Source organism: Lycorma delicatula, chromosome 6 (genome assembly GCF_047948215.1).
Source record: "Lycorma delicatula isolate Av1 chromosome 6, ASM4794821v1, whole genome shotgun sequence".
In the NCBI taxonomy this organism is placed as follows: domain Eukaryota; kingdom Metazoa; phylum Arthropoda; class Insecta; order Hemiptera; family Fulgoridae; genus Lycorma; species Lycorma delicatula.
The window spans coordinates 27,474,084-27,488,721 of record NC_134460.1 but is presented as its reverse complement, the minus strand read 5'-3'; the positions used below and the strand labels follow the sequence as shown (position 1 = coordinate 27,488,721).

Sequence of the window (14,638 nt, the reverse complement as noted above, 5' to 3'; positions counted from 1 at the left end):
ACATATGATTGCTAATTTTTACTTTAATGCATCCGGAGTATCATTAGAAATGATTATTTCATTATACACCAGTTTAAAATGGTGTGCTTAAATTTTTATTAAACAAAATGTAAAAAGTCACAAAAATATCCAATTTTTTTTTTCTATTTCCCTAGATAACTCGATTACTGTTCATTTTAAAGAAAAGATAGAGAGAGAGAAAAAAAATTTATTAAATTTTATACACAATATTATCAGTTGCAAATCGAAAAACACATTATTATTATTATTAATGACAAAATAGCAATAACTGTCAAAAAAATGAAAAAAAGAACAAAAGAATTTTGGGTAATTTTTTTGAGTACTTACACAAGAGGTTATCTCTAACGTAAAGACCGTTTATTGTAAAAGAATTTATTCTGAAAACTTTATAAATATTCTTTATTTCTCATAAATTTCTTACCTTATACTACGTCTCTATATAATCACCACATGAATTAAGACATTTATCGTAGCGATACACCAGATTGAATATACCCTTATTGTCTTCTGCTGCTGCCATTCCATTTTGCCACTGATTAACAGCATTTTTAAGTTCATCATCACCCGTGAATTGCTTACCACTCAAAAATTCTTTCAATTTCCCAAACAAATGGTAATCAGAAGGCGCTAAGTCTGGATTGTATGGTGGGTGATGTAAATTTCCCATCTAAATGTTCTCAGTAAATCACGTGTTGGACCCATAACATGTGGATGTGCATTATCGTGCAGCAGGACAACGCCGTCGGTCAGCCACCCACATCGTTGATTTTGAATGGTGTGCTGTAACTTATGTAGAGTTTCATAGTAGGTTTCTGCATTTATAGTCATTCCATGTGGCATGAAATCAATCAGCAGTATGCCAAACTGATCCCAAAAGATTGTGGCCATCAGTTTGTATCCAAATGGATGTGGCTTGATGTTTGTTGGTCTGGTTGGTGATTAAGGATGACGCCATTCACTTGACTGTCGTTTTCTATCTGGTGTGTAATACAAAATCCATGTTTCATCATTGGTAACAATTGAATTAAGGAACTCATCATCTTTTTCTGTGTAGCGCATCAGAAATTCCAAAGCAGATTTCATTCGGATTTTTTTGTGATGTTCCATTAAGACATGCGGCACCCAATGTGCACAAACCTTTCTGAAGCCTAAATGGTTGTGAACAATGCGACCAATAACAGCTCTTGAAATATCAGGAAAAAGAAGAGCCAGGTCAGAAATCATTGAGTGACAATCTTTTCTGATTTCATCATCGTGTTTCAACAGGTCCTCTGTGATTATCGATGGCCTCCCCAAACGTTTTTCATCATGCACATTAATTCTGTTATTTCTAAACCTTTCACATTATTTTCGGTGTTTCTTTCATTCATGACATTATCACCATACACAATAATCAACTACCTATAAATTTCAGTCGGTTTAATGTTTTGATTGTTTAAAAAACGTATGACTCCACTTATTTCACAATCGGCGGCAACATCGATTTTCCTATTCATTTGTAATTTAATAACTCACATGTAATCAAATATTACAATGCGACAACTTAGAGACAATGCAGTGTATAGATTATTAGCGAGGTCATGAACAACACAGGTTTGCCAACTTTAAGGAGAGAAATTTCCCAGCAGCCTTTACTTTAGAGGTATTTCTCGTATTATACATAGGATCTTCAGATTTTGCCTCAAAGAACTTTTTGATATGATAAAACAACACTTCAAATTTCAACAAAATCCTGAGCCTGAAATAAAATCTCTATGATGCTTGAAAATTAAAAAAGCACTCAAACTTTCAAATGCATTTTGAAAAATTTAAATCTGTTAATTAGGATAGTGTAGGGAATTTTTCAAACATACTTGCAATTTTTTTTTTTACTTTTAAACAAATTGATTATCTTTACAAGTTTTTATCAAAATTGATTTTAAAAAACACAGCTTAAAAGTACTTGGAAAGACACTTCTTTAACAAAAAAAAACAAAAAAAACATTCAATTCATTAATTATCTCTGGAGATGTAACTGATGAAAGTTGACTGCTATTGTGCAACTTTTGGAATAAATTATTATTGATAAATTAATAGACCACAATATATAGCAATAATTTGTATTTGCCAGAGTGATATTTGAACTTTTTAGCTTACAAAACATTGATTAAAAAAAATATCAGTGTTTGCTAAAATTGCAATTTTTTTAAATTAGACTTTCCTAATTAACTGATTTAAATTTTTCAAAATGCATTTGAAAGTTTGAGTGCTCTTTTATATGTGATTAAATTTTCAAGTATCTAAAGACTTTATAGAAGTCTAGAGACACAAATTTTGAAAAATTGCATTATTTTTTTTTTAAATCTAGATTACAAAATTATTGTGCAAAAACTGTCTGACTGATTTTGTTGAAATTTGATGTGTTGCTTTATCATATAAAAAAATTCTTTGAGGCAAAATCTGAAGGTCCTGTGTTTAATATAAGTACTCAAAAAAAATTCCACAAAATTCTTGTTTTTATTTTTTTTACAGTTATTGCTATTTTTTCATTAATAATGATGTATTTTTCAATTTGCAACTGATGATATTGTGTGTAAAATTTAATAACAAAACTCTTTCTCCCACGACTTTTCTCTAAAATGAACAGTTATTGAGTTATCTTGGGAAATAGGAGAAATAAAATGGATAATTTTGCAATTGTTTTTACATTTAGTTTAATGAAAATTTAAGCACACCTTTTTAAACTGGCAAATAATGAAATAATCAATTCTGATGATATTATAGAGGCATTAAAGCAAAAATTAGCGACCACATAGAAAAAGTTCAAATATGCCCATTTGAAATCAATACTGCCTGGTCTATTGCTAGTACTGCTGATTTCTATTTATCTCACTGCTACCTTTCTACAGTAATTATTAATTTTTTAGCAGCATCAAACAGTTATTAATTGCAGTTATTACTTTCTAGAGATTAATAGTCATTTAACATTTCATTTTTTAATTTTAATGAATAATATAATGACAAATATAATTTTTGTTTCCTAACATGCAATACATGATTTTAATGTTTTTTGATGCTGAAAACGAATGTTAACTCAGAATCTTTCTGTCCCCACCATTTTTGATAAAATTGTTAAATTTAATTAAAGGATTTTTTCATTTTTCAATGTATTGTTAGCATTTTAAGCTCTTATATTTTATTTTTTAACTTTGTTAACATAATTTGTAAGCTATAAATAAACAATACTAGACAAAGAATTAAATCATATCATAGTCACATATTATGACATCATATCTAATACTGAAGATGAACCTTCATGGACAAGATTAATCATCTGTGTGCAGGTCAAAACATGTAGCTGAAAACACAGCTGTGTTGTTTGTATTAAGCACTGGATTTAGGAATGAATTAATATTGTTCAGTCTTATTGCTATCTTAAGTTTGTTAACAGTGCAGTGTCAAATTGTGTAAATGATGTGGATGCCTTTTTGTTATGTAAGTGGTGAGTTTACCGTAAAATCAAATAGAAAAAAACATTTTATCTTTAATTAAAAAAGCATGTCATTTGTACTTCCAGTGTAAAATTGGTGATCAGAATAAGCCGTGGGCTCTTCATATAGTATGGAGTAATTGTTCTGTGTATTTAAGAGGATGGCTGAAAGGTACACGGAAGGCTTTGCCATTTGGTGTACCTATGGTTTGGCATGAACTAAAGGATTATGTAACCAATTGTTGTTATTTTTGTTTAACAAGTGTGTCTGGAATTTTTTAAAAATCTAAACAAACTCTAAAATATCCTTCATTGCAATCTTCAATCAGACCTGTACCTCACAGTGAAATTATTACAGTACCTTAGCCACCTGTGAATGTACATTTCGAAAGCAGCGATGAAGAATCAGGCAGTACTGAAGAAAACAACGATTTTGATTTTGAATTATCTTCCAGTAACCCACTTCTTATATCACAAGGTGAATTAAATGACTTTGTTAGGAATTTAAATTTATAAAAAGTCAAGCTGAACTGTTAGGATCAATACTGCAAGGTTGGAATTTACTTCAAAAAATACAAAAATTTCAGGCTTTTGAAGCTGACAAAAAAAGAACTTTATCACAGTACCTTATTGATGAAAATTATTTGGATTATTGCACAAATATTGATGAGTTATGTTGCACTTAAGACAATTTCATAAACCTGAGGACTAGCGTCTTTTAATAGATTTGTCCAACTATGGTTTAAAAGTGGTTCTACTACACAATGGTAACAAATATCCTTCGATACCAAAAGCGAAGGATATCCTTCGCTTATGGCATTAATTTGAAAGAGACATTCAATGTGATGAAAGACGTTCTTGAAAAAATAAATTATAAAAAACATAGCGAACATATGTGGTGATTTGAAAGTTATAGCTATTTTGTTAGGTATGCAATTAGGTTATACTAAGTACATGTGTTTTCTTTGTGAATGGGACAGCCGAGCTAGGGATAAACATTTATGTTACCAAAGAGTGGAAGAAATGAGACAACTTAACTCCAAATGAGAAAAAATTATTCATGAGCCCTTAGTTGAACCCTAAGTATATTTTTATGGAATGGAAAGCCGCTATGAAGGGAAATGGAATACTAACATGCTAGCCGATTATTGTTGGACATTAATTCGGAATGTGCCTGAGGCTGTTTATGAAAGAAAAGCATCAGCGAAATCATTCTAACACAGGTATGGCCATGCAAAATTATAAATTTTACAGATTTTAACTATATTTCCCCTTAATTTTTTTAAGCGTAATTTATTTAAAACTAAGGGTGATAGAAAAATTGTATTTACAGATTTGTAATGTACGCAAAAAAAACAATTCAAGAAATGGTATCACACTTATAGAAACATTAAAAAATATTTCTTTGTCTATCATGTAATTAGTAAGTCAGATAAAAATTATTTTATAGTACAATGCAAAGTAAATTAGTGAAATTTAATTGTGACTAATGAATTTAAATGTAAAAGTATTTAGTATCATGAACTTCTCTTGCTTCTAGGTGCTGTTTACTTATAGTTTTTGGCTGGAGTATGGTGGAATGGCTGTATTGTTGGGACCATTGAGACTGTGGTCTATTTTCTATGCATTATGGCTTATATATTTCGCCCACGTTATACCTGAAGTAGCTATCAGGTAAATTTTTTCTTTCATATTATTATGTTATTTAAATTAAACTTTTACATGTCTGTGATAGTTATTGTTATATAAAATACTAATGTAAATTTTGTTTAAAATTTTTCACTTATAAAATTTAGAGCATCTTTTTCTCATAGCAAATATGTTATATTCCGATTTACTTGCACGTAATAGTCATGAAATATTCAGTTCTAGGGGAAAAATAACGCTTAATAATAAATATTCATTGAGCTAAATTATTTTTAGCTTATTTTTCTATGTATTATATATATATATTTCTTTATTTGTAGAGATATCTAGAAGCCAATAATAGTTTCATTATATAAGTTGTCATCTCTTCGATTATAATATTTTTTAAACAGCTTCACTAAATCTAAAACTGATCAACTTTAAAATAAATGACCATAACATGTATGTTTTAAAAAATTATTTGTTGGAGTTGGTAAGTGCAAATAATATTTTGTAAGTAACCAGTCACTGCTATCAGTTTTTTGATTTAATGTGTAAAACAACAGAGCATATCTTTTGATCAGTTACCACATTGAAATTGTGGGTTCTTCAGTAACACTTTTCATTGTTTTCTGATATCTGGATTTATGTATCTCGTACATAAATTCATTATTATTTACAAAATACCTGAAGACTATTGAAAGGCTGCATTGCATTCATTGCTAAGGATTTTATAGTTTAGTAAAGTGATTTTCAGGTTATCTTCAGTTTGTTAATTTTCACATTTATTTACGCATTCTTTCTTAGATAATATATAAAACACATCATGACACTAGAATCATCAGCTGTCTCTTCCTGCATAACAGAATATTATGGTTTATATATTTCGCCCATGTTATACCTGAAGTAGCTATCAGGTAATTTTATTTATCACAGTTAATTTATTTCACGGTTTATTTTTTTGATCACAGTCAAAAAAAAATTAAAACCGTCAAAAGAACATTACTATAATTGTTGCATATACTTAGGTTATGATTTGAGCTAGTTAACAAAATATATGATTGATAGTTAATGTAAACAGTGATTCTTACTTTTCATGATAATATTGTATGACAAACACATATGTTTTTCGGATAGCAATCAGAATGTAGCTAATTAAATTAATTACAAAGTTAGCAATCAAAAAGAAGCAGGATTAAGAAACAGTATGTGTGATGTGCAGTAGATAATATCTTAGTACAGTCATCATCCTGACAACTACGCTGTACTATAGTAGAAAAAGGATTTAATATGAATGGGGTTCAGGTAATATACGAGATAGTATTGACAAACAATGTGTAAGACTTGCTTCTGAAATTTTGTGAAAATGCAACCAATTATTGTATACAAATTTATTGTGTAAAATTATTTTGTTTTTCAGAAGTGCAGCTAGTTTGTTATATTCAGCTACACCTGTAACTGTAACAGTAACTCCATGCACTGAAGATGAAGGTATTTCTGGTAATGAATTAAAGTAAGTTAAAAAAATATTAGAAAAATTGTTATATATTTTTATAACAGTTTTAAATGAGATGCAACAAATTTTTAGTTGCTACGTTAGTGTATATATTATCTTTGAATTGGTCTGTATATATGCGTGTGTGTTTGCGTATGCATTTATATTGTTTTTTTTTTTTTAAAGGAACCTTATTGAAAATAATTAGTTAAGGATGTTTTAATTATATTAAAAACAGTTAATGTTATTGTTGTTAAAGAAGAATATTTATTTCATCATTTATTTTTTTAAGAATTTTATTTTGCACATGTAGTAATTCCATCCACTGTTATTCATTTTTCTTAAATTTCTTTTGTTATATATTTTATATTATAAATAATGTTACCTATTATGTACTGGACATTTTTTTTACTTGTCCTTTTTAAATGATCAGATTTTTATATTTCTTTTTGTATGACTGTGGAAAATTTTTAAAACTATAGAATAATTTTAATAAATCTTTGCTTTGATTTTTTTAACAGAATATATTATTTTCTGAGAAGTACTATAAAATCTTATTTAAAAAGCTTCACATTATGTTGCATAGGTTTACAATACTGGTAGTCATTTATGTATATATATAACTATAGATTTTACAATAATTTTAGTGATTAGACTGCTCATAAATAGTAATATATCATTTTTAAATAGGAAGTCCAGCCAATGATTAATTTCATGGTTTGATGATAGTGTAACTTATACATAAATGTAGTATGTTATGATAGTTCACATTATCTTATTGGTCATTTACACCGACTAAATATTAAAGGTTTTTGATACTCCAACAAAAGTTGTATAGATATGCATTCATTGTGAAATTAGACGTGCAGGTTCACATACATAATCAACCAAAACATATGTGGGCATGTACATTAATTCACTAAAATAAATAGAGCTAATTCAATTTGGTAAAAAAAATTTGGAAAATTTATAGTGCAGGATTCCTGCATAAAGGGTGAGAATAATGACAATGAAAATGCAGTTGTAAACAATTGGATACAGATGATCTAATTGAATTAAAAGTTTGTTAAATTAGGTTTTGTATTTAGTGAAGTAGTAATTGTGTTTAGTAAAGTTGTGTTAAATCCATCTGTGAAATGTATCTTAAAATTTACAAGAGAGCTTAAAATAACAATGATCCCATATAAAGAAATTTTGAAAGAAATTGGAACTACTAAGAAACATGCAAAAATTATAATTTTTATAATGTCAGGCAATAGATAAATTTATTACTGTCTATTTTTACGTTTAGTACAGGCCTAAATTATTATATTCTCATTTAGGAAATTGGAAAATATAAGTGTATAATTAAACATTAACGTAAGTGTTAAAATATTACTGATGCTTAAATAAAAATAAAGGAATTTGTTAGATGTTGTAGTTTTAATTTGTAAGGTTCATTATTATTTAGTAAAGGTGTAAATTAAAGAATGTTTTATGACTGAGAATGTTAGAATGTTTTAAGTCCCTTACTTGTCACTTAATTTTATAAGTGGGCATACTACCAAAGATTGTCTAGTCAACAAAATCAACATGTGAGAAGATTGAATTTTAAAATTTGTCCTTCCTTGTAAAATCACCAATTAAAGTGATAAATTTTTTCATTACATGTTTTTGAGGTTTGGGGGATATTTAGGATGTCTGGCTACTTTTTTTAAAAAGATATAGTTTTAGAGAGTGTGCTAGTAGTCCATTGATTTGGTCTCCAACAATGAATCTTCAGGGACTTTGTTAGTTCTTATGAGAAGCAAGTATAGACTTTTTATACTGAACAACACAGTATTATGTACTTCTGTTTTTATTTATGATGCTATTTTACTTTTTATTTATGATGCTATTTTAATAATTATTTTCAGTAAAAACACTAATAAGACTTTGTACAATAATTAAAACACATTGCTATTCAAGAGCTGAAAAAGTACTGATGTAACTGAAAATTTATTGTATTGTTAACTGTTATGTTCAAAAAATGTATTATTTGAATGATGCATCTTTAACTAAATTTAGTCATATTTTAGTTAAGTGTTTGTTAACTACTGGAACAGCGCATAAAAAATACCAAATTTAATTCAAACAAAATTGTAAATGAAGTTATAACATGACTGAATTCCTAACCATAAGTAATAAAATAATAAAAACTAGTGCAACACGAATACATTATAAACATAAAATTCTAAAAACAAAAATGATAAACTTAACTAAGAAATACATAAATAGTTACAATTTAACAAATTGTTTTCTATTATAATATAGTAAAACTAACATTACTATAACTTGATTATTAATTTCATTATTTTTTTTATCCGCTAATTATTATGATAAAATTCATTAATTTAAAATCAATTAAGTTGTATAATTAAAAATAGTTTCCTGAAAAATCAACAGACTAAATGCTATTTTGGATAAGTTATAAAAAAATTATTAAGTTTATATACAAAAAAAAAAAATTATAAAAAGTAGAAATGTGGCCTCAAGTAGTAATACCACAAGAAAAACTGAATCATTTCAAAACAAAATTATTTCAGTTTCTGAATCAAGATTTGGTTTGCAATGTCTTATTTGGAGTGACTTGTTTCAGCAGTACAGACAGTACCGACATAGTTTTCAGGTGGAATAACTTTTGAAATGCATCGTTTTACCAGATCTTTTTTTTGGCTTTGCTGCTGTTTAAACTGCATTACCTTAAATTTTACTCAATTTATTTTAATTTCTTCATTGTTGATTCTCCTGTTTTTCATTATTTTTTGGATGGAATTTTTAAATCTAGCAGGATTGATTAATATAATAAGAATAGCTTCATTAACCTGTTCTTTTACCAAATACAACTTGTCTTTTTCTTTCTTTGAGATTTTGTAGTATGGAAAATGTTCAGCCAATTGTTAATTTTAATATATCTTTTTCTTCTTGCCACAACTGAGCTCTGCATACTATCAACTTTCATGTAAGAATGTTATTTTCCTAAAAAAAAGTAATAATTACTTTTTTTATGAGATATGTTCTGAATAGCAAACTAAAAAAATCTCAGTGAATTGATTACAGTTTTGTTCTCTAAAGATAGCTGGAAATAAAGATAATTTTGTTGTATTCTGTGGTAATCAGAGCAGCCATTGATAAAGTGCTGTACCAGTCTTGCAGATTCTGTATTATTTATTATTTAGCTCTAACTATGTGAAACAGAATGCTTTGTTAGGTGCTGCACACTCACACATGATAAAATTATAAACAACAGGTTTCTGACATAATAAATTGATAAAGCTACAGAAGAAGGAAACTATAGAAACTCTGTAAATCAAAGCTTGTAGTAACAAAATTGCAATTTTTCTCTGCCTTCATTTTAGCTTTTAGATTCAAGATTACAGTGTAATGCTTAACATAATAGGTACAGATTAATAGTATGTTAATTACTTTTTTCATAATTATTATGTTACATCATAACATTTAAAAATTCAGTTCAGTAAGAATCTAGATTTAGAAACATAAATATGTATATATATGTATATATATATATGTTCTTTTAACTTTTATCCATCGCTAGGTTTGGTTTGTATAAACAGTTAACAAAGTAGCATATAAACACTGCAAGCCTCTACAGGCTATTTATGGTTTTATGATTTTTTTCCTTACACATTATTTTTTAAAAAGTTGACTTGCAAGTTCAGGTTATTTATTAGATTTATAATCTAACTTAAACGGTAATTTTAGCTGAACTTGTATTAGTAGACATGTTGTTGTAATAGGTCTTTAAAATAGGTTTTCAATTGGTGACCCAATTAACTGAAAATTAAATTAAATTCTTTCCTTTAAATTAATTTATTTATTTTTAAAAAATAAATAAAAAGAAATTAGGAAACTAACAACCTAACTTGACCTGAAATCTCTTGAGAACTTTACTCCAAAATGTTTAATATAAAACTTATCTTTGTTTTTTCTACATCCGTTTCTTTTGACAAATCCATCATAATTTTTCTTCTGTTCTTGTTGATTCTTTATTTCTCTGTTGACTGTCATTGATATTGTATATTCACTAAACACAACCATCCAAGTAAACTGTTAAACAATGAATGGTAATAACATGAACAACTGTTAGAGAATTGAAACAATTTGCAGATAAAATTAACAAACAAGTAAAATTGGCTAAGTTAATTTAGTCATTTTTTCTTGTAAATGATTGAATCTCCATGACATAGTCATTTTGCTGTCACAACAAATCACCTTCACATCATTATATTGACCTGAACAGTTTTTTCTTAGAAAGATTGTGCTTTAAGAATACACTTGGTCACTTTAACTCATCTTTGTTAGTGTTTGCTGTTTACAAAGATGTGTTCTTGAATTTTGTCAAGCTTTATTTTTTGTTTTGTGGCTAAATATTTCAATAGGCTAATTGATTGTACTTCTTTTTCTAGTTACTATTTGTATAGAAGTGATATTGGTTTATTGATGGCGATATTGGTTTGATGTATTCAATCATTTTCATGAACATTTGTAGTTTCACTATTTCTTTAATATGAAGTTTAATATTAAATTTGTGTGATTGTTATTTTTACTTTTTTTTATCTTTCATTACTGTTTTGTTATAATGCATTATTTGAGGTAGTGTATAATGTTGCACAGTATTATGAAATAGTTTATAATTTATTTCACATTAGCTGTACTTTTGGTACACAAAAGTTATGAGTTGATGTTTTCTTTTAATCTTATCATAAAAGAATTGTTGTATTCATCTAAATTATTATATACTCATAATTATTATGAGTATATAATAATACTATAGTATTATTATTATATACTCATAATTTATTGCTTGGAACACAATGTAAAAAGAATATGCAAAATTAAATTTTTGGGTGTAGAAAAATGAACCAGTAAGGGATTAAAAGAGATGCTAGAGTATATTCAAAAAACCAAACTTGTGCAATGAAAATTTATCTCTTTCAAAGTAATCCCCTTTGCTAACAATACACCTGCACCCAATTTTTGTTCTATTTTTGGATTGTTTCCTGAAATGTGCTTTTGGGAGGGCCACAGCTGTTGTATTGTATTTTCCTCAATCTCATTAATGATTTGAAAATTACATTTTTTTAAAGGTTTTCTGTGAGAAAAAAGAAAATGTCTTCTGGGGTCAATTTTGGATAGCAGGGTGGGTGAGCCACAATGGTTATCTTGCTTGTGTTTTACCAAATAATTGCAGATGAGAAGTAACACATGATCTGATACATTGTCATGGTGCAATGGTGCTACATCCAGCTTTGCTTTACCCACGGCTTAGGCCTCTTTCTGTATATAGCAATCTTGGACAACCATAAAACCTCTATGTAGAACTCCATGTTTACTGTCTGAGCATGTAAAACAAATTCATACTGGCCTTTCCAGTTAAAAAATTACCAACTTTATCTTCTAAAGTTTGGACAGCTCATAGGAGGGGATCCTTTTTTTTGTTGGGGCAGTCCCTTTTCCACTCAGTGCAGTAATTACAGGTAGGATTCAAAAGTTGTTAACCAGCACCATTTGTTGGAACACACTCACTATACTGATTGAGACCCTATTATAAAAGTTCAATATTTTTTTTAACACATCTTTATTTCATTGTTACATAAAGAAATAGCATGAATAAGAGCAAATGAATTAAATAAATTTAGACCGTATACTTTCTTATATCTAAAACATAATAATTTTATTAAACTATCATTGAAGATTATAAACTCTCCCCACTGAGAATTATAAAAAATAAAAATAATTTTTGTTATATTTAGGAGGTCCTTCTGTTCACAGTAAACCAATTGTATTATTGATCACTTAATAGTAAAATGATTGAAGTTAAAGAATATTTTTATATTTTTTTCTTTAATGCATTTTAATTGGAATTTTAACATATTATTTATAAATTATGTTTGTGATTATTAATCTTTTGAATAGTAAGATGTATACAATGTAAAAGATAAAAATTTGCTCTGAAAGTGTTCATTTCCATCAGGTTGCCCTGAATACTAATTTATTTTTATTTATTTAATTTCAATTTTTTGTTTGAACTGTATTTAGTTTATCATTAGAGAAAATATTTGAATTTATCCAAAAATATAAATGTCTAATTATTATTTAATCGATTTATTATGTTTCATTATTTATGTTTCTATATTAGGTCAAGTTTATATTTAATTAATTAAATATAATATGTATATAATTCAAATACAGTCTAATTAAATTACTAACTTTTAATTCATTTATTAGTGTTTTTACATATAATTATGTGCATTTATTCCTTTTTTATCTCTTTAAAATATGTTTTTCTTCATTCCTATCTATATTGGTAGGATTATTTGCGTAGGAATTGGTCTACGTAAATTTTGTGATATTCAGAATTTAACTAATTAAATCTAATTAAATTAATTACTATATTATCTATGCTATACAACTTTGGAATAAAATTTTTATATTTATATTCCAAGAAATAAGTATAAGACAAACATTAATTTCTCTATTATATAATACTGCTTGTAATTTTAATCTTTGATGCATCTATAAGTACTGTCTATTAATCTATAATTTCCTTAGTAATAATTAGTTTTATGTATTTTATTTATTTACATTTCTTAATCAAGTAAAATGCTTGGAGAAAGAACTTCAGGCAATTTATGGTCTTACATCCTAATTTACAAAGATTTTTCTGATTATTTTAAAGTAAGCTATAGCTATAAAGGAAAAATATATAGATCAGTAAAAATAAAGTCTAATAAAAATTGGTATTTTTTTCTAACTAACTTAACATAATATGTAAAGTAATACTTTGTCAGATATATAATATATACAAAAATATATGATATAGATATAACGTATGAAAAGTATTACTATATAGTTAAGAAAGCAAGAGAACAGAAACATTTTCAGTAGCTGTGTTCATTTGATTTGTTTATGTTGTTTCTTTATGTGTTGTTATTTTTTATGCTATTTATAGATATTAGATATTATCTGTAAGTTATTTATAGTAAAATGGAATTCAGTTTTGTCTTTTTATTTTAACATTTAAAGGTTATTCTTTCCTTAAAGGTAACTGTGATTCTGGTGGATTTGATTTTGATGAAAGTGAGATTGGAATGAATGTAAGTGGAATATATGTAACTAATCTCAAAATCTTTATCTTTTCTAATTTTAATTGTTAGTTTTTATGTAATAGTCACAGTATAAAATTAAAAGATACATCAATTTTTTAACAGTATTTTAAAAAAAAAAAATGGCTGTAGTCTGACATATAGGGTCTATTCTACAACTCGTCTCTAATCTACATCATCTTCTCTCCCTCCAGTTCACAACTCCCATGCTCTTCAAATCTGTCACATCCTGCAGCCATTGAGTTCTGGGTCCACCTCTTCTTCTTGGTACTGTCATTTCTGCATCCAAGATTTGTTTCTGTTGTCAATATGCTAGCATTCTTTGTAAACAGTCCAGCCAGCCAATTCTCCTGGAGCTGATCAATCTTACAGTATTCCTTCTTTCCATTACAGTCTCTTTCTCTTAATTATATGTTAACAATCAGATTCCATATTCATTGATAAGACCATAAATTCTCATTATTATTTTCCCTTTAAAGGCTAGCACCAACTTTATGTCTGCTACATTTAGCATTTATACCTCATTACCATCTCTTATTAATGTTTTGTAAATTTTCATTTTGATATTACAGGGGACTGTTTTAGATTTTAAAGACTTCATACAGTATTTGCAAAATATGCTTTGATACCCAGCATTATTCATTTTTTTTAAATTTCTTGGGGCATTTCATATTCCTGGGTGACTTCTGTACCAAGATATGTAAAGTATTCTACTCATTCAGAGGTATGGCAATTAATTTGTACTTCACCATTCAATCAACCCGTCCCTGTTCCTATCATCATATAGTCTTCATTCATCTCCAGGCCAATGTTTCTTCCCTCATCCTCCAATATTCGGGTAACCTCTTACAGTTCTCAAGCATGCATCTGGATCATTCTATA

The 14,638-nt window shown here is 27.5% G+C and overlaps 1 protein-coding gene across 2 annotated transcripts in view; it reads left to right on the top strand.

Annotated features, from left to right (window-relative positions):
• The window catches only part of LOC142326776 (transmembrane protein 62-like), a 91,951-nt gene that overhangs the window by 63,109 nt on the left and 14,204 nt on the right, over positions 1-14,638 (top strand). For both annotated transcript variants that reach the window (XM_075369476.1, XM_075369475.1), the window contains 2 exons: positions 5,031-5,164; positions 6,537-6,629. In XM_075369476.1, the coding sequence (XP_075225591.1) occupies positions 5,031-5,164; positions 6,537-6,629 (227 nt within the window). The remainder of the gene's footprint in view (positions 1-5,030; positions 5,165-6,536; positions 6,630-14,638) is intronic.